This window comes from Mandrillus leucophaeus, unplaced genomic scaffold (assembly GCF_000951045.1).
Source record: "Mandrillus leucophaeus isolate KB7577 unplaced genomic scaffold, Mleu.le_1.0 Scaffold40, whole genome shotgun sequence".
Lineage (NCBI taxonomy): Eukaryota > Metazoa > Chordata > Mammalia > Primates > Cercopithecidae > Mandrillus > Mandrillus leucophaeus.
The window spans coordinates 1,239,637-1,259,857 of NW_012104254.1; the positions used below are offsets into that span (position 1 = coordinate 1,239,637).

At 39.2% G+C, this 20,221-nt stretch overlaps 2 protein-coding genes across 5 annotated transcripts in view; both read left to right on the forward strand.

Moving 5' to 3' along the window:
- PDE11A (phosphodiesterase 11A) overlaps positions 1-3,084 on the forward strand; it is a 522,267-nt gene extending 519,183 nt beyond the window's left edge. For 2 of the 4 annotated variants that reach the window (XM_011991832.1, XM_011991833.1), the window contains one exon: positions 1,612-2,764. In XM_011991832.1, the coding sequence (XP_011847222.1) occupies positions 1,612-1,767 (156 nt within the window). In that variant the 3' untranslated portion in view covers positions 1,768-2,764. Of the gene's footprint in view, positions 1-1,611 lie in introns of all 4 variants that reach the window. The other 2 variants (XM_011991831.1, XM_011991830.1) reach the window with 2 other exon arrangements.
- An 8,827-nt stretch (positions 3,085-11,911) lies between these two features.
- Positions 11,912-16,556, forward strand: TTC30A (tetratricopeptide repeat domain 30A). Its single transcript, XM_011991835.1, has one exon. It carries the CDS (start codon positions 12,159-12,161, stop codon positions 14,154-14,156), a length of 1,998 nt encoding a protein of 665 aa, XP_011847225.1. The 5' UTR covers positions 11,912-12,158; the 3' UTR covers positions 14,157-16,556.
- Positions 16,557-20,221: the final 3,665 nt, after the last annotated feature.

Sequence of the window (20,221 nt, forward strand, 5' to 3'; positions counted from 1 at the left end):
GTGAGCCACCTCGTCGGGCCATATTTTAGATGTTCTGATCATTTAACCAGTTAGAAACATAATGGAAAGATTTCATTCAAGGCAAAACCCAAAAGTTAGTAGTGTTTATCTCTTCAGTTATGAGATTATAAATTATCTCCATTTCTTACTTTTAAAATCTATTGTTTCTATATTTTCTAACACCAACATGTTACTTAAAATATATAAAATAACTGCGAAGGGAAGAAAAGGTATTAGTTTTGAAACAATTCTCCAAAACCTCATGTTTTAAAAGGACAAAGACCATGTTTCTAAAAGTTAAATGTCATCAAAATCTTATTTCCCTTTTCATTGAGCTGTCCAGAAAATTAAAAGGCTTCTAGACTCTGTTACATATGTTTTACAGGGGTGGCTTTACTTATACTTATTATTCATCTTTATTGGCATATAGGTACATAATAGATATTTTTGCTGATCATATTTTACTGGTTGAATATGTTAGAAGCCTTTCATTATGAAAAGTTAAAAAAAGTTAAAATAAGTAAAATGTAGATATTCATGCATTTAAAAGAAAGAAAACAATCAGTAAAGTAGAGAATAGTGGAATTTTCCTGTTGGGCAGAGTAAACTCCATGCCCCTCTGATCTGTAAAATATTTACCTATTGCTCTTTAATCTGAGCTCCTTGAATTTGTTCTAGTCCCAGTTTAGAAACAAAATCCTCGGCCCTGCCCCAAGCCCTCTGATATGAAAGCTGAAGAAGGACTCATTTGCATTAAATTAAAGTAAGCCATCTTACTTTTAGGGCTCTCATTCCACTACCAGGGGCAAACCAGGAGCGGTGAGACAAGCTTATACCATTTGGGAACAGGAGGACTCTTTCAAAAACACACACACACACAATTACGCACAAAATAATATACTTAGAAGAGTCTGGCACAAGTGAGGATGCTAAAGCCTGACTTTCATCAGCCTGGTGGTCCATCTGCCCCTGGCCACACCTTACATTCCCTCTTCCCTCATCCCCCTTTCATCCCTCTGTCACTCTCTTCCACACTGCTTCCCTTTCTGCCATGTCTATTTCCATGCATGTTTCCATGCTTTGTATATTTAGCACAACTCCTAGATCTTTAGCTTTAAAAATGAGCACCTTCTCATTTCAGGATTTTACCTGGCTTTTCCTATTCAATTAAGTCCACCCAGAGTCATCTACGGTAGAGCAATTGTGGGATTATTTTGTAAAAATTTAAGTTCATAGTCAATTGAGATCTGGAGCCCTCTATGGTAGGCAAAGATGCACAAATAAGTAGGCATATGTGAGCTGGATATTTTGTTTCCTGTCTTGCTTGATGTAGTTGTAAAACAGGATTCGAGTCTACATGGCTGGTGTCCCCTAGAGTTGTACACAGCCATGCTGGTGATGTCTTATTTTTCATTCTCTAAGTAGGCTCTATTAATACAACACATTGGTGTTAAATGCATATTTACTTCTGTAAATAGCTCTTGTTTACCAAAATAATCATCACTTTCATTTCCTACAACCAGTTTACATTCTCCTCATAAATGAAAGGGGGAAAATCATGTCAGTTACTCTGTTTCCTCTCTCCTCCACCTGTATTTTGTTTTGTTTTAGGCACTGGTGAAGGTCAATGTGAAACTGAAGCCGATGCTAGATTCAGTAGCTGCAAACAGAAGTAAGTGGGAAGAGCTGCACCAAAAACGGCTGCTGGCCTCAACTGCCTCATCCTCCCCTGCCAGTGTTATGGTAGCCACGGAAGACAGGAACTAACCCTCCAGGTCAGCTGCAGCTACAAAGTGACTCAGCCTGAAGGGCCACTTTCAGTCCAGCCATGTCATCCTTTTGTTCTTTTAGTTCAGAAAGACCTAACATCTCAAGAATGCACTGGGAAGCATGCCTGGGCTTTCACCTTGAAGCGTGATCAGCAGCAGAGAGAGCAACGGGAAGGACAAAGAAAGAGGTGGGGCAGGGAGCACACCCCAGGACCCTCACTTTTTCCCTAATGAACACGCATGGGCTGAAATGAAGGCTTTGGGTGGGGACTGTTTTGGATCCAAGGATCTGTGGACAGGCGGCCTACTCGCTCTGAGCTGAGGGAACACTGAACAGTAAAAGCGTCATTAGCGCTGCTTCATTTTGTATATGGCTTTTCTGTTTGTTAGAAGCCAAACACTGCCTGTCTTTGCTTCCTGTCCCTGAATGCCTTTTTGTGCCAGACCGTCCCAAGAATCCTAATTTGTATTCCATAGAGGTATTTTATTTTTAATCCTAGAGCTTCTTATTGATGGATCCTTTAGAATTGCCTACCTAAAAGTAACCTATACTATCCTTATAAATACTGGTCAATCTCAGTTCTCCCCCTAAAAAGGAATACATAGTAGGAGTATAGCAAATGTGTTTGATGGGTAATTCTAGACTTGGACTATGGTACCCTTTTCCAGAGGTTTAAAATTCAACCTTCATTACAGACCAAGTTTTCGCCCAGAAGGAATGGATTGATAGATTTTGATTAAAGTAAGGGTGGAAGGAAATCTGTAGCTGGATTTACCACAGGTGACATCTAGAAACTATGGTTCACAGGACAGAGCAGAGCCATGGAGACTAAGCATTGACCACCTTGAGTTCTCCTAGTGAAGAGTTCTGATATAAAATGTAAGGTTACTGCCAGTAACCAACTTAAAGCAAACTATAGGGGTCCCTAATTTTGGATTTTTCTTTAAGTATAAGAGATAATGCTTCAAATGTTAAGAAATAACAGTCTGGGCAAAGAACGTATATTCTATAGGAAGCCAAGTTTACATTAGGTAAGAATAAACTGTATTAAGTAGATGTAATGACTAGAAAGCTGCTTTGCTCCCTGTTTTGAGAAATTGTGGACATAGTATATCTTATCCAAAGAACACTGGGCTAGAAGATAGATTTCTATCCCTAGCTTTGGCATTATTGACTAGATTGACTTGAACAAGTCACTTCACTTCTCCAAACTTGTTTCCTTATTTGTCAAATTAGATTACACTAGGAAATGATTCTTGAACATGTTTTTACAACTCTTTGTTCAAATAAATCTTTCAACGAATCCCCAACATATAAAACATCAAAAAGCTGAATTCCTAGGTGAATTATAAGCAGGGTTTGGACATCCAGAGCACCTACAAACCTTTATCTCTTTGATTACATACATGGGGGTCCACAGGGACTCTGAGGAGTTTGAACATCCCTGGACTAGTTTAAACCTGAGGGCCATTCCAGTCCTTAAAAAAATCTAAAATTTACAAACCATTTTTCTTATTATTGTTTTTGTTTGTTTTTGTTTTTTGAGACGGAGTTTTCACTCTCGTTGCCCAGGCTGGAGTGCAATGGCGCGATCTCGGCTCACTGCAACCTCGGCTTCCTGGGTTTAAGCAATTCTCCAGCCTCAACCTCCTGAGTAGCTGGGATTACAGGTGCCCACCATCACGCCTGGCTAATTTTTGTATTTTTAGTAGAGACAGGATTTCACCATGTTTGCCAGGCTGGTCTCGAACTCCTGACCTCAGGTGATCCACCCACCTCTGCCTCCCAAAGTGCTGGGATTACAGGCGTGAGCCACCGTGCCCGGCCCTTGTTATTGTTATTAATCATTATCAATCATTAACTTTACAAATATGAAAGAAAGAGGGGCCATGTTCTACAAGGGACATTGTTTTCCTGGCACACAGTAGACAATTTAGGAAATGTTGGCAGAAGAAATGGGTAAAATTAAGATACCAAAATGGAAGTGAGGGGAGAGCAGGTAATTGTAGAGAAAAAGACTCTTCATGGCAAGAAACAAAGTAAAAGAAATGTATAAACCAGACTAAGAGGGGAATAAAAGCAAGCAAGAAGAAGAAATATAAAAACACCAATAAAGGAAAGACAGGGACTGAGGCAGGTGGTTAAGGGAACTGCCAAAAAAAAAAAAAAAAAAAAAAAAAGGTGAAAGTCAATCCAAGCAAAGAAAAATGGCACTTCCAACCAAAAACATGAAGATGTAGAACCCTGTCATCAATTGCTGAGAAAAGAGAGACACTCGAGTAGGGAGGGGATTGAGAAAGGGGAGAAGGAAGGAGTGAGAGCCCTAAAAAATAATGTTCCTAGCTACCCTTTACAGCTGTCTCTGCAGGGAAGACTGGAGAAAGTAGAGGGGGAAATGAGTGCAGGAAAAAACTGCCTCTGCAGAGCAGGTAAGAGGAGGTTGTTCAGATTTATGGATTTTATTAAGCCAGTTTTCTGTATCACTCTGCTATAAAGGAAAATAGCTGCTGCAGGGCTGTCTCTCCTCCTTCAGGTGAGGAACAAAGGGTGGGTGGAGTCAGAGACAGAGTCTGGTCTGCGAGATCATGGTGTGTCTGCAGCTCCGAAGCACTGCAGGTGTTTCTGGGTAATGTGCCACATCATGTTTATATCACGAACGGGAATTGAAAATCAGTCTGTGTGGCAGAGATGAGCCCACATCTGTTATCCTCACCAACAATAAATAAATAAATAGCCCAGACAAACGGATGCCAGTCCATCTACAGCAACATTTTAAAGCATGTGCTTTATGACAAAACTGGACCCAGCGTCTGACAGAGACTGCAGGCTGCCGTGAGCACTGTAGCTATCCTGAACGTTGATGCTACATATTGCTAAGGGGAACATAATTTATAGCACAAACCCTACAGCCTCCACTAAGGTTGAGTTTTCCTCTCATTTCCTTGCCTTTTTATTGGCTTCACTGCATGGTTGCCAATAGCAACATCCACTGGTAGCAAGGGGAGTTCAACACCATTGCAATCTGCCATATAGTGGAGCCCTGACAATGTCAACCATCAATCTAGTAGCTGTTTGTAATTGCCTCCATCTATTTCTCCTGTCTTGAGGTATCTTTCCTATTGTGGGTCAAGATTCAGAAACTGCTGACTAATGCCATGGGTCTGCATCTCCATGACCATGAAGCAGTGGAAAGGAAGGTAGCAGCTTCCTGGTGCCAACAACCCCAGAGGTTAGAGGTTGAACTCTTGCGGGTTTCAGGCGTTTTTAATCTCTTTTCTAAAAAATTTATAATTTTGCTAAAATGTGAGGCATATGCAGTTATCCATATATTCTGCTTTTCCAAAAAAGAGAAAGAAAGTTTCCCAGTCCTTATTATTAATGTTTATTTCCTATTGGAGAAAGACATTGAAATGTGAGCCTTCTTGTAAAAACTCAAACTGACCAGATTATGTTTGCTTTCTCAGGTCTCTTGGCATTAATGGTTGAAATAAATTCATCCTACGTTTTGGATGAGATGTATTTTTTTAGACATGCTATTTAGTCTTACTAATCAGTATGTAGCTAATATGTGCGCAATCTACAATATAGTGGCAATCCTGGTGGGTAGGGACAGCTTCACATACTGCAAAGGGTGCCATTCAGTGCATAGCAGACTGGAACTCCCTCCTAGCTTGGCCACCAGCTGAACCTGTAATCTTAGGACTCTCCAAGTCTTAGATTCTCCATCTATTAAATAAAAGTACTGACTTTTATTCAGTCCCCACACCAAAGGACCAAGATGTGTTTAGCTTTAAAAAAATTTTCCAGATAATTTTCTTTTTTATTCTTCTCAAATAAAATAGCAACAAACCTAAAGCGGTCATCTTCTTAATAAAGACATAATAAAAAGTTACATATTTGGGGTAGACATAAACACAATCATACTACAGATGTCTTGAGTCTGTCTCTAACTATGATGAAAGATGTAGTCATCAATACAATTTTTTAAAAAATATGTCCTCCTTTTTTTGAGACAGGGTCTTGCTCCGTAACCCAGGCTGGAGGGCAGTGGCACAATCACAGCCACTGCAGCCTTGACCTCTCCAACTTAAGTGATCCATCCTGCTTCAGCCTCATGAGTAGCTGGGATCACAGGTGTGCACCACCACGCCCAGCTAAATTTTGCATTGTTTGTAAAGACGAAGCCTCACTATGCTAACCACGCTGGTCTCGAACTCCTGGGCTCAAGCGATCCTCCTGCCTTGGCCTACCAAAGTGTTAGGGTTAGAGATGTGAGCCACTACACCCAGCTTATATGTCCTTTTATTTCATAAAAAAACAATTTTAGATTATCTGATATCATACATATCCCATAAATGGTAGTCATTAATTTAAAAGTGAATTTATAAAGTAAGTCAAGAGAAGTTAAAATTGCACATGCATTTTGTTTCTAAAAGCTGAGATGTCTATGCATTTCCAGGTATTGTATATTTGCAAATACGTTGGGTTAGAAATCATCTTTAACATTTTGTGTTAGTGTAATAACAATATTATCTAATATTAATGCTACCAGAATCTGGTTGCCTTTTCTGTGTATCAAAATTTATCATACTTTATCCACTTACACTAGGTGATTAAACAGAATCTGCCCAATTTATTCTGCAGTAAAATTATTTTAAAACCTATTTTTCCTGCTGACTCTTAGAAACTGCAGAAAGACAAAAACCAGTGTCATCTCCAGTAATAGTGTGAAACAATTTCCTTCCAGTGGGACAGAAATCTAGACATATTAGGGAAAGATTTAAATATAAAGAAAAATGTTTTGGCTGGAAAAAAAAAAAAAAAGCAAAACACACCAAAACACAAAAAGGATTCATTAAAGCAACAGAACAAAAACTAATTTGGGACCCTAAAAATTCTGGCGATGCCACTGTAATGAGGTTTCATTATCTGCTTCAGAGTAACAGTCTCTGAAATTGTTATTCTGCTACATGCTGTAAAGAACTCCCAAAACTCAAATGTATCAGGAAATGTAAAGGTTAAGTCTGACTACAAGAAGGCCAAAATTGCACCAGCTTCCTAAGTGAAGAATAATAGAATAAAACATAGAGGGCAGAAATAAAATGAGGTGTATCTGGAGAATTTCATGATGAGCATTTAGATTTAGCAATGCCCAATGTCATGCTGACACTGTTTGTCATGACCTTGTCTGCAACTAGTAATTTGGGGTTGTACATTTTTTAAATTTAATTTTGAATGTTCTTGCATGTTTGGTACATCTCTCTGCACTGCTAAATTGTTTATCTGCATAATATAACTACACCAATGTCATTTAATGTATACACTAGTACAGAAATGTGTTTTTTTATTAAGTAAATGAAGTATTTGCTGTGAAAAAACGTATTATTTGTGGCCACCATTTATATCTGTGTTCATTTTCTGTGTGTATATGCGTGTGTATTCGAATCTCAATTTTTCTTTTACTCTAGTTTAGATTAAGACATATTTAGATGAAATTTTAAAAATAGCATTGGAAATAGGAAACTAAGTTTTGTTGAGTCTCATTCCCTTGGGGGGAAATTGCTTTTGCCATTTTATTTTCATGTATAATAATCTAAAAAGGATCTCCTACTGACTTCCTTCCTAATTATTATTGTTTTACACGAAAGAAAGAAATATGTTTTCAACTGAGTTGTTTGAAATCATTCCCTCTGTGTAAATTTTCCAGACTGATGTTTCATTGTAAGAATATTACATTATAGACCACTTGGCCATTTCACAAGCAATTAATCCATAGTTTTGGAAGTCCACTTTAAGAGACCTGAATATCTTTGTTTTTAATAAAATACTTAGAGTTTAACTAAAGCTCTGGAATAATCTTTATTTCTTTTGAGAAGGGTGATTTCAGGGCTGAAAGAAGGAAGCAAGGATCCAAATACCTACAATTTAAATGTTGACTGTTAATTTAGTCTATTAACCTTGTGTTGATCTGTGATGTTTTCATGTGTGAGATGGACACTAGGACACCCCTGTGCATATAGCTTTTTAAAGATGACATAAGGTTCTTCGTATTATCGAAGTTTTTCTGGAGGTAGGAGAGTCTGCGGCCAAATGCTGGGTTCCTGTGTCTGTTACAGATTGCTCAAATTTGCATGGGCAATTACACAGGGGGATCGCATCAATGCAGGGCCGCCAGCCACACTGACGCCATACAATTACACAACGGCTTCGGTGCTTAAACTTTAAAATTCTTACACCATTGTGCCTGTTCTATTAGAACAAACTGCAGCAAATGATCCAAAGCCAGTTCAAGTGACTGGAGAGGAGGTGCCCAGGGAGGGAGAGGGAAGAGGTGCAGTGTGGCCCACTACCGGCCAGCGTAAGCAATCACCATTGCTGGCTGCTGCAATCACTGGCTTCTTTGTGCTTTGCCGTCTGCAGTTTTAAAATGGAGCCAACGATAAGGCTCACCTAATTCACAGAAGGGCTGTGAGGATTAATGAGGGAAGTTAGGCAAAACAGGCCTGATACTCAAAGTACTGCATAAACACAGCGGCTTGGAGTAGCTCTTTGAATGGTTGATTTTTTTTTTTAATGCTGCTGTATCCACAATTTTGCACTCTCTATTAATCCCTTTTATACACCAAAATGCTATTGTGTTCTCCCTGGGAAGTTAATTTAGACAATAATACTGTAAACCCCAAAATACAAGCTACTTGATCAAAAGCAAGGGATATTCAAGAAGGAAATCTAATTAAAATATTAATAAAGCTGGAACTACCAGCAAAAGGAGAGTTCATAATGAGGTTAAATGTCACACCATCTGAGCACAAATGTTCTCAAATGTTGATTTTAGCATACACCTTTTCCAAAAGTCTTAAAAGATGGAACAGATGCTCCCAAAAGTCAGTCAAGTATATTTCCAATTTGGCACTAATTTATACTTTTCTTCTCTGTTCACGGTAGAAGACTGGAGTGGGAGAATAGGGATGCAAGATAACTGAGCCCCCCAAACTGTCCATCCTGAAGAAAATGGTCTGAAATCAAAGGAAAAAAGAAAAAACAACTGGAAAATGGATTTGCAGAAGGTCCTCCCTTATAAAGGAAGATGTTTGACCACAGCTGTGGTTGAAATACTCACAAATTACCAATGTTCACCAACAGAAAGGGGCCACAGATACAGTATAAATAAGACATACCTTCCAACTAGTTTTAAAAGAGAATGCCAAATAGATTGTACACACAAATAGAATATGGGATTTGATCATGGCATATTTTGGCAGGCAGAACATCAGTATGCTAAGAACTAAGCTTCATGCTTTTTCTTCCTATCTATTTTGCCTAAATGAAACTCTTCTACATGATAAACATGTCTCCCTTTGTGTAGCAAAATCCACCCTGAGTCCAACTCAAATTTCATCAAACTGCAATTCCTTTCTACAAGTCACCAAATCACTTTATTGCAACCACCAAATGCTTTCCTATTACTTGAAATGGTATGATACACTTACTTTTTGATATATCCTCCAGGTTTTCAAGATCCTATTGCAAACAAAATGATGCTTTATGATACTTCATAATATTCCACCTTATTTCTTTCCATAATTTCTATCATTAAACGGCCTTCTCTCACCACCACCCCCAACAAAACTAATCTATTCCCCAACTGCCTATCAGAGACCAGATAAAAGTCAGTCTATCACAGCAGCAGTGATGGTCATGCCAATTTCACAGTGTGATTTGTGCACTCATTTCATTTTGAAAATGACCCTGCCCTCCATCTGTCTAAGCAGAATGTCCTGCTTTTTTCAAGCCAGGCCTCTGGAACAGCCTCACATGAAATAAGGAGGAAGAGACACAGAATGGCCTCCCTCCTGCCCACTTCAGCCACCACGCTCACAGGTACCCACATAAAGAGGAGAACCCCAACTGAATCCTGGTAGGGATCCCAGAAATTTGGAGGAGAATATAGTCCTTTTATTTTTCATACATTTTCAAGAAGCCATTTGAAGATGATGTAAATACAACCCTGCAAAACAGAGAAAAAGACTAATGAAAGGCAATTTCCCATTCCCATGTGGTCATCTCACCTTAATTTAATAACAAATTACCTAAGGTAACAGTACATACATAAGAATATTAAAATACTAAGCCTTGTGAGACACAGTGGCTCATACCTGTAATCCCAGCACTTTGGGAGGCAAAAGTGGGAGGGTTGCTTGAGGCCAGGAGTTTGAGATGAGCCTGGGCAACATGGTGAGATCCTATGTCTATTAAAACGTTTTTTAAAAAAGATTAGCCAGGCATGGTTGTGTACCTGCAGTCCCAGCTACTCAGGAGGCTGAAGCAGGAGGATCATTTGAGCCTAGGAGTTCAAGGCTGCAGTGAAATATGATCATGCCAGCTATTGCAGTGAACTATGGCATGCCAGCCTGAGCAACAGAACAAACCCTGTATCAAATAAATAAATAAATAAATAAATAAATAAAATACTGAGCCTAAATTCCCAAGGGAGAACCATCAGGCAGCCAGCTGTAAAGAAGTCTATGCACCCTTTCCCCCAATTTATTACTGAGCAGTATCCTCTACCAATGTACCTCCTTGGGCTTAAGACTCTAAAAGGGCTCACCAAAAGATCAGATTGAAAGAAGTCTCAGAATAGAGTTATAGTAATATTCTACAGTTGCTTTCTGTGGGATCTTAGGTGAGCCAAAGTCCCATTCAATTCTTCTGAAATGGATGCAGTTTCCCTTTCTTGGAATTCATGCACTGTGAAGCTCCTTGTCTAGTTCCAGCCAAGAAGACACAACTCTGCCGATTCCTAGCAAGGGAGAACACTGAGTAAGTACATAAAGTCAGCCATATGATGATATGAGCAATCACACACCTATTAAAAATCTCCTTCCAGTGATACTGGGTAAATACGAGCTACACGACTCCACTAGTCACATCTGTTCACAGCTGGAATCAAGGCCTAGAAGTTCAAAGTTTACTACCTACACAAAGTTAGTTCGTTGTTTTAAAGGAGAAACAAAGACAATAATATTCCTTATACACACTTAGCACCAAACAACAGGCCCTTACAAACTCATGTACATGAGATACATGGATTGGGTTATTCATCAGTCACTATTTCCTATTGAAATTGGTTACTGGATATCATGGTTCAGCCCCTACCTACCTAGGTGTGGCCTTAAACAAACTATTAATTTAATAGTTTGATTTAATTAATAATATAATACTTAAATCTTTAAACCTTTCAAGCCCGCCGACTTAATATGCAATATGCAGAATGCAGGTTGCTTATTCAAATTAGAAATATATATGTAAACAGTCTATAATAGAGGTGCTATGTGATATGGTTGATATATCAACCATATGATAGCTGTGAAGTTTATATATAGAAAAGATTTATGGGCAGTAATACTATTATGGATGCATACAAAGGATTTGCAGTAATTATGTAGCAAACAACACACTTTTACTTGGATTAGGTTTATATTAGGTGCCAGAGAGACCAATGGATATCATGGGAGATGACAAAAGATACTGGTTTCTTATTGGCAGAGATGGCTGGAGGACCACAGCAATGGATACAACCAAGTGTAAACGCCAACATATACTCAGTAGTATTTTTTGTCATGGAAAGGGACAGATACTGCGATCAAAAATAGATCCTCTCCCAGTACCAATAAGATTCACAGCACTTTTTCCTCATTAACCTCTGGAACCACCAAAATAAGAAGGATTTCTGTTTGCTGCTCTATTGTGTTCTTACAAACTGTGCCCTCGGGGTAGCATAATGAGAACCTGCTCTAATTCCAAGGGAATTCAAGGAGTTAACTCCCTTTTGCCATCCCGCTCCTTTTATTGAAAGGTCCTTTTATTACTAGCGAATCTCTATTTTATTAAAAGTAAGCCAAACGCCAGCATTAGTATAGACCACACCGCATACAAGGCTCAAAATCGCCAGGAACATGGGCAGGAAATCTTCCACCGCCGCGCTACAGACCGAGGTGGCACAATAGACACAGAGAGCGCCCCTCATCTTTAGGGGGACGGGAAGACGGGTCACCGTTCGTCCCCACGGGCCGCGGGTCGGGTGGGTGCAGCAGGGACTACGCCTCCCAGCATGCAGTGCGGCCACGCCCGCGCAGCGGCGCCACAGGAACGATGCATGCCGGGACGGGGAGATTCAGTCTCTGAACGGCCCGGAGTAGTCTTTCCCCTTCTGACTGCCGCCAATCTGCAGTCCACAATCTTTGAAGATCAAACCGAACTTGAGAGACTAACGAGAATGGTCCCTTTTTAATTCCTAACAGATTCCTTCCGTGGCAGAGTAACCGGCCTCTTCCGTTTCCGGTTGCCCTGTTGTCGTGGTAACCGCACGCATAACAGCCCTGGTGGTTATGGCGGGCCTGAGCGGCGCGCAAATCCCCGACGGGGAGTTCACCGCAGTCGTGTACCGGCTCATCCGCGATGCCCGGTACGCCGAGGCGGTGCAGCTGCTGGGCCGAGAGCTGCAGCGGAGCCCTAGGAGCCGCGCAGGCCTGTCGCTGCTAGGCTACTGCTACTACCGCCTGCAGGAGTTCGCGCTGGCGGCCGAGTGCTATGAGCAGCTGGGCCAGCTGCACCCGGAACTGGAGCAGTACCGCCTGTACCAGGCCCAGGCCCTGTACAAGGCCTGCCTTTATCCGGAGGCCACCCGGGTCGCCTGCCTTCTCCTGGATAACCCCGCCTACCACAGCCGGGTCCTCCGCCTGCAAGCCGCCATCAAGTACAGTGAGGGTGATCTGCCGGGGTCCAGGAGCCTGGTGGAGCAGCTGCTGAGTGGGGAAGGGGGAGAAGAAAGTGGGGGCGAGAATGAGACCGATGGCCAGGTCAACCTGGGTTGTTTGCTCTACAAGGAGGGACAGTATGAAGCTGCGTGCTCCAAGTTTTCTGCAGCACTGCAGGCCTCAGGCTACCAGCCTGACCTTTCCTACAACCTGGCTTTGGCCTATTACAGCAGCCGACAGTATGCCTCAGCGCTGAAGCATATCGCTGAGATTATTGAGCGGGGCATCCGACAGCACCCTGAGCTAGGTGTGGGCATGACCACTGAGGGCTTTGATGTTCGCAGTGTTGGCAACACCTTAGTCCTGCATCAGACTGCTCTGGTGGAAGCCTTCAACCTTAAGGCAGCCATAGAATACCAACTGAGAAACTATGAGGTAGCCCAAGAAACCCTCACTGACATGCCACCCAGGGCAGAGGAAGAGTTGGACCCTGTGACCCTACACAACCAGGCACTAATGAACATGGATGCCAGGCCTACAGAAGGGTTTGAAAAGCTACAGTTTTTGCTCCAACAGAATCCCTTTCCTCCAGAGACTTTTGGCAACCTGTTGCTGCTCTACTGTAAATATGAGTATTTTGACCTAGCAGCAGATGTCCTGGCAGAAAATGCCCATTTGACGTATAAGTTTCTCACACCCTATCTCTATGAGTTCTTGGATGCCGTGATCACTTGCCAGACAGCTCCTGAAGAGGCTTTCATTAAGCTTGATGGGCTAGCAGGCATGTTGACTGAGCAGCTTCGGAGACTCACCAAGCAAGTACAGGAAGCAAGACACAATAGAGATGATGAAGCTATCAAAAAGGCAGTGAATGAATATGATGAAACCATGGAGAAGTATATTCCCGTGTTGATGGCTCAGGCAAAAATCTACTGGAACCTTGAAAATTACCCAATGGTGGAAAAGATCTTCCGCAAATCTGTGGAATTCTGTAACGACCATGATGTGTGGAAGTTGAATGTGGCTCATGTTCTGTTCATGCAAGAAAATAAATACAAAGAAGCCATTGGTTTCTATGAACCCATAGTCAAGAAGCATTATGATAACATCCTGAATGTCAGTGCTATTGTACTGGCTAATCTCTGTGTTTCCTATATTATGACAAGTCAAAATGAAGAAGCAGAGGAATTGATGAGGAAGATTGAAAAGGAGGAAGATCAGCTGTCTTATGATGACCCAAATAGGAAAATGTACCATCTCTGCATTGTGAATTTGGTGATAGGAACTCTTTATTGTGCCAAAGGAAACTATGAGTTTGGTATTTCTCGAGTTATCAAAAGCTTGGAGCCTTATAATAAAAAGCTGGGAACAGATACCTGGTATTATGCCAAAAGATGCTTCCTGTCCTTGTTAGAAAACATGTCAAAACACATGATAGTCATTCATGACAGTGTTATTCAAGAATGTGTCCAGTTTCTAGGACACTGTGAACTTTATGGCACAAACATACCTGCTGTTATTGAACAACCCCTGGAAGAAGAAAGAATGCATGTTGGGAAGAATACAGTCACAGATGAGTCCAGACAATTGAAAGCTTTGATTTATGAGATCATAGGATGGAATAAGTAGTTATGGCTGATAGTGGCTTTTTTCAAAATGGCTTTCTTACCTATCACACTTTTTTATCTGTATTTAGCCTTGACATCTTTATATTTGTCTTATTTTGAATTTTATCCACTTTATAATAGCAAGTTTATGTTTGAGCAACTTTTTCATTTAATACAGAAGATTAAGGACTATGCAGTGTAAGCTGCATCACTTCTGCTTTCTTCCTACTAGTGACAATCATCTGGTCTTGCCCTCAAGCAACAATTGCTAGATGACATCTTTGTATAAGAAAGAAACCCCAGATAGAGTTGATATTTCAGCTTTGGGCTGTCAAAAGGGTATGTCATGGACCAAAGCACTGTTAGTACGGGTATGTTTGCATTTGGTCACTGATATGTAAATGGCTGCTGGCCAACGGCTGGACCACTTCTTAATCAGCAAATAAAGCCATGTCTATTTTGCTATCTCAAGATAGATTGTGCTGTCTAATAAATCGAATTCTTAACTCTATTTCTCCAGTTTTTTAGTCCTTTAACTTTCTGGATTGCAACAAAGTCTAGTTTAGACCTTCTTTAAGCCGTTTTAGAAGTTCAAGTATAATGGGAATTTCTTTTCTTGGTTCTTTTCAGGTTATGAGGTTCGGTCAGTGACGTAATTTTTTTTCATAATTTGATTGATTTGTTGCTTCTTAAGTTTTATAATAAAAGTTTTTCTTCATGTTCTATTTTTTGTTTTACAGAAATGATTTTGCCTCCTTGTGGATACGACATATATTAAGTGTGGAAGCCTATTAATATTTTCAGTTTTTAAAAAACTGAAATTTTTAATTTTTACTTTTTAATTTTTTAGGAAAAAATAAGCACTGAACTGAGAATGAGAAGCCTAAAGGTATAAGTTCCATACCTTCTAATTTTAGGCTTTCAGAAATTCCTTTATTCTTTGGGGTTTCACAATAATTTGAACTATCAGAAGCCTTTACAATTGCTTTTGGCTGTAACATCTGATTTTGCATAAGCCATATAGAAAAAAGTTGCCTTTCTTTTTTTATGACCTAGATATATAAGCAAATCAGCCAGGAAATATATAATTGTATTTTATATTAATGTTTTCTAGGATTTTGGCTTACAGTAAATGTTAACCCCTACAGTCAGTGATTGTTGCTGTTGGATGTTATACTGATTATTAATAAGAAATTTGGATTTTTGCCTTTTTACCTGCAATTTTTGCTTACAACTCTAGCTATGAATATATAGAGAGTGGTCCCCCAGTCTCTGTTATGGTTGTGCATAAATTAATACTTTTATAGCTATTTAGAAATTGTATAACTCTCTTAACTTCCTCTTTTAGTTTTTGTACTAATGTTTGTTTTTGTTGGGGAAGAGGAGATTTGCTTTTAATCCTTCCCAAAAATGATGAACGACCCTTCCATTCAGTAGTTTGACAAGCTGTTATAATGTGTATTTTTTCCTCAATTATTCTTGAAATATTTAGAGCCTCTCCTGCTTCTAACATGAAGCCCTTTAGATGCCAGTCTGCCAGAAATCTGGAAACAGGAACAGGTGAAGTGAAGACGTAATGGAGATTTAGCTAATGATATACTTCACAATCCACTTTGGATACCCTTCATGTCCAAATCTCAGTAGTTAATCAAGTGTCTGCTGCCATTAACAGAACAGAAGTAATGGATAACAGAATGGAAATAAGAGATACTAAAACTATTTCCGTAACTAACTCACTAAATCAAATCATCAGTCCTTATATTCTTGTTTTATTTAATTCAAGGAGAAGAGGCCATGCACTTTCCAAAAGGTCAAAGCCACATAGAATAGGAAAGCAATCTCTGGTTTAAAGCTTTCTCTTGGAGTGTTTTCTCCCCATGCCTTCAAAGGGTCTACTTAAGAGACAGTGATGTTTACTGCTGCAGAATGTATCACAAGATAAGAAATGAAAAATCTATCTTTCTTACCACCCGCTTCTCTTTCCCTTTTTAATCTTTTCCCTTTTTTCAATTATAGGGACACTTTTCTCTGTTAGCTGGAATTTGAACCTCAACCAGGTATAAAAGATGCATAACAACCTTTTAGCAGTAAGTGTCAGGTGAGTGAGCACTATGATTATCAAGGTGACTTTTGAAACCTTTTAAAAATGCATTTTTGCAAAGCAAGATAATATGTATTGATAAAAAGTCACTCTCAGATTGGCAATGCCAGAAAAAAATTTAAGAGGACTCACCAAAAGTACTAGATCTATGTAATTTGTAGAATAGAGTGAACTTTTTATATATAGGTATTTGTGGTAACCTCCATCTTTTAAACTTTTTGAACTCAATAGAAAAACAGACTGAAATTTTAAAGACATGCAGTATTTGTATCATTTTGAATTCTGTAACATTGGGAATTAAATGTACTCAACTTTAGAGGACACTTGCCTTACTGTAATTTATAATCATTTTATATTGAAAAATAGGGCTAGACATTAGCCAGAAGGTAATAAATTTATTGGCCATAGGTATAGTGTTTAATATTCTCTTGGGGAGTGAGTCTTTACAAGGTGATTACTTTATACTTGATACCACTATTAATTGAGGTTCTTTTGGTTGTTTAATTAAATCAGCTCCTTTGGATTTGGGCCAAGATTGATCCACCACATACTAAAATCCTTTCTATAAACTCATCATGTGTATTTATTAGAAAAGGAATTGCTTCATAAGGAAAAATTATTAGAATATAGACTTATAAGTACATTTCTAATGTGAAAAATAAGCATTTATTAGTTTAAGTGAGACCTGCCAATAACTTGATTGCAAATATTAATATCATGTGAACATATAAAATGGGCCCAAGTCCTTGTTCAAAAGTGAAATTTGCACGTTTGTGAAATAAAACACATCAATATCAATGACTGAATACCCTAAGTCAAAATAGCACATGGCTAAAATTGTACTATGCAAACAGGACCCTAATAAAGTATGTGGGAAAGCATTTATTGCTGCTATTTTATTTTCAACTATTTCATTAGGAGAGTCAAATGCTTAAGATAAAGGGCACATGACTAAAAGTTTCACCAGTACTCATGGCATCTGCTATAAAACGTGTGTCCGTGGAGTACCCACAAACTCTCGAGATCTTAAGTCTCAACAGTAAATTACTGGCTAGTTTTTCTGATCAGAGTCTCTTCTGTGAAAACTCAACCTCTTAGTCCCAGTTCTTCCAAAATTTCCAAAACCATACACTATAGTCTATGTACTTCATATATGGAAAGGAGAATATATACTTTTGTGAATATAAAGTGTCTGTTCCATTTTTAAGTCATGAAGTACCATAGGAAGAGATGGTCACTCCCTAACATTGTAAAGCAAAAGAAAGCTTCAGGAATTGAACCATAACAGCAACACTTTGCTGTAAAATATTTAATTAGAAGGCAATACCACATACATATGCTAAGGAGTGCCATTATTTTGTATGTTTACTGGAAAAGGCAAAAATTTTTTCCGTAGTTAATACAATATTTTTGTTTCTAGAACTTTTGTTCTTGTACTGATTCATTACCATTAAACTGTTAAAATGCCAAAGAACAGAGGAAAGCTTTACATGATTTGACTAAGACGCTGCAAGTAGTTTCAGAAACTAAGGAGACTATTTTTCTGACAATGTATGTAAGACTTCTAATGAAATGATTGGTAAAATTATAAAATGATTCTGGAAATAATCATGTAAAATATAAAATGGGAAATCATAAATGTGATTTTTTTACATTTGTAGATATGACCTAAATAGGTTCTTTTAAATTACAAATTAAGGATTAAGATAAACATCTGGAATGTATCTGCAGCTAGAGTCTGAACAATGAGAGCTTAGACCAGTTCATCTCTTGAATCATAAAACTGAGGCTCAGAGAGATTAATATGACTTCCCCAGGATAATATGATAGAGCCAAATAGGATCCAGGCAAAGCCCAGATCAGAATTCAGGGCATCTTGCTCAATTCTTATGCTCTTTCCACTCTACCACATTTCTCTTAGACAGAGCAGGGACCCCTCTTAGGGGCCTACAGGGCCCTCCAAGTATGGAAATAAAGGAAAATCCTGAGTTCCTACAAGGGAAGTTCCAGGCACCTAGCTAGCCCTGAAAAGTAAATAAGCAACTTGATGAGCAAGAAGGTAGTAGTAACTTAAGACGATAGCCAAGGAAATTGGAATCACAGGATGTTTGGTTCCCCTATAGGAACTAGAGATAACATCTTAACATATGTCCCTGAATTGTTTTTCAGAAATCCAGAACCCCACCAAACAGATCTGCCTGCACATAGACCTCAGATAAGGGGGAACTGAGGACTGAACTCTTACTGCCATTCTTTATGGTCTAAATTTTTTTCTGAGGTGCCTGGAGGAACCCACACCCAGGAGCCAGAGCTTACATTCTTTTCTGTTGACCCCAGAATTTTTAAATAAACCTTCTTTTCCTTAACCAATTGCAGATCGGAAAACCTTTCAGTCTATCTGTGATTGGTAAGTCCCCACTTCAAGATATCCTGCCCTTTTAGGCCAAACCAGGGTATAAACTCTCCATGTATTGATTTACAATTTTGCCTGTAACATCTGCTTTCCTGAAATTTACCTCTGCCTTAAAAAAACCCTTGCTTGCAAACCATAAGGGAAGTCAGGACTTAAGCAAGAACTGCCTGATCCTCCTTGCTTGGCACTCTGCAAATAAATGTCCTCCTCTCTCCTGCTGCAAACCTCAGTGTGGATGTGTGGCCTTATTGTGCCAAGAAGGCAAATCCCAGTTCAGTTCCAGAACACCGTCTCAGGTATTTTTTGTTTTTATTTGTTTGTTTGCTTTCTTTACACATTTTTTCTATCAGTGCTAGGCATTTCTTTCCCCAGAGCTATGACTTTTGCCACTTCAGTTCCTGCTGATGATTTAATCGGTGATTTAATAGGCTTTTTCCAAAATACACTTAGTGAGAACATTCCAGGGCTGGCCTAAATTATGCTATGGCTTACAAAAGTATGTTGAGGGTTCCTGAGCAGGTGTGCTGTGCTGTTTGCAGCAGCACAGATTTAGCTGCAGTGCAATCTGGGCTGGGTGGAAAGATTATTGACTCACCTGTTGTTTCATCACCGCTTTGAAAAAAATCACCTTATATGATCCTTCTTCAAGTCAGTGATTTTCTTCTCTTCATTATAGTTTTCAGACACCAAACATGTAAAAATGGCCATCAGAAGGCTTGTCTACATCTTAAGTGCAAAGAGCTGTGACTCATCCAAAAATCCCAGCATAAAGCCAGCTGATTTCACAAGTATTTACAAAGTGTTACCAGAGACTTTTGAGGCCCCATAAGGCTTTACCTTTACTTGCAAAGTCCATTTGAGCTAAACTCCTAAACACCCTCTTCCAGGAGATTGATTGCTCATTTTAGCTTAGGTTTTGGGGAGGAAAAATTAAAAGCAAGCAATTGAGCCACGAGTAAGTCCCTGTTATTTACCTTCTTTTTTCTTTTTGTACTAATAATTCTCAGTCCACATTCTACATGAGAATCAGTGGGTAAACTTTTTAAAAAGTAAAGATGCCTTGGCTCTAACCCCTAAAGATTCTATTTCTGTTTATGGAGATGGGAGTGGGAGGAGGGATCAGGTTTTTTGTAAGTGCCCCAGGTAACTCTAATGTGTAGCCGAGGTTGAGAACCACTGTTCTATACACACACAGTAGTGACCATGTGGCTGCTCTATGTTGGCGTGAAGGTTGTGGTGCAACATGTTTGAGAATAAAATAACCCTGATGCTCAACCTAAAGAAATGATGAAAAATGAATAAATGGAACGAATCAAAAGATCTGAATTTTTTTTAGAGCCACTTAATCTAGGGTATTCCGATTCACTCAAATATAGCTTTTAAACCAGTGAAATTTCTTTAAAACACTTTTTTAAATCATGCATTCAATAATTCTTAAGAAATCTTTGGCTTTCATAGAAGGAATTTAAAAAATACTGAAGTAGCTAAAAGCTATACAATTTGATAATGGAAGCTAAGAAGGGTTTTCAAAATTTAAGAACATGAAAATACTCTTTTTGTTTTCAGAGACTCA

Excerpts from the sequence above, each read along its gene's own strand:
- TTC30A (XM_011991835.1), top strand. The coding sequence starts at position 12,159 with ATGGCGGGCCTGAGCGGCGCGCAAATCCCCGACGGGGAGTTCACCGCA.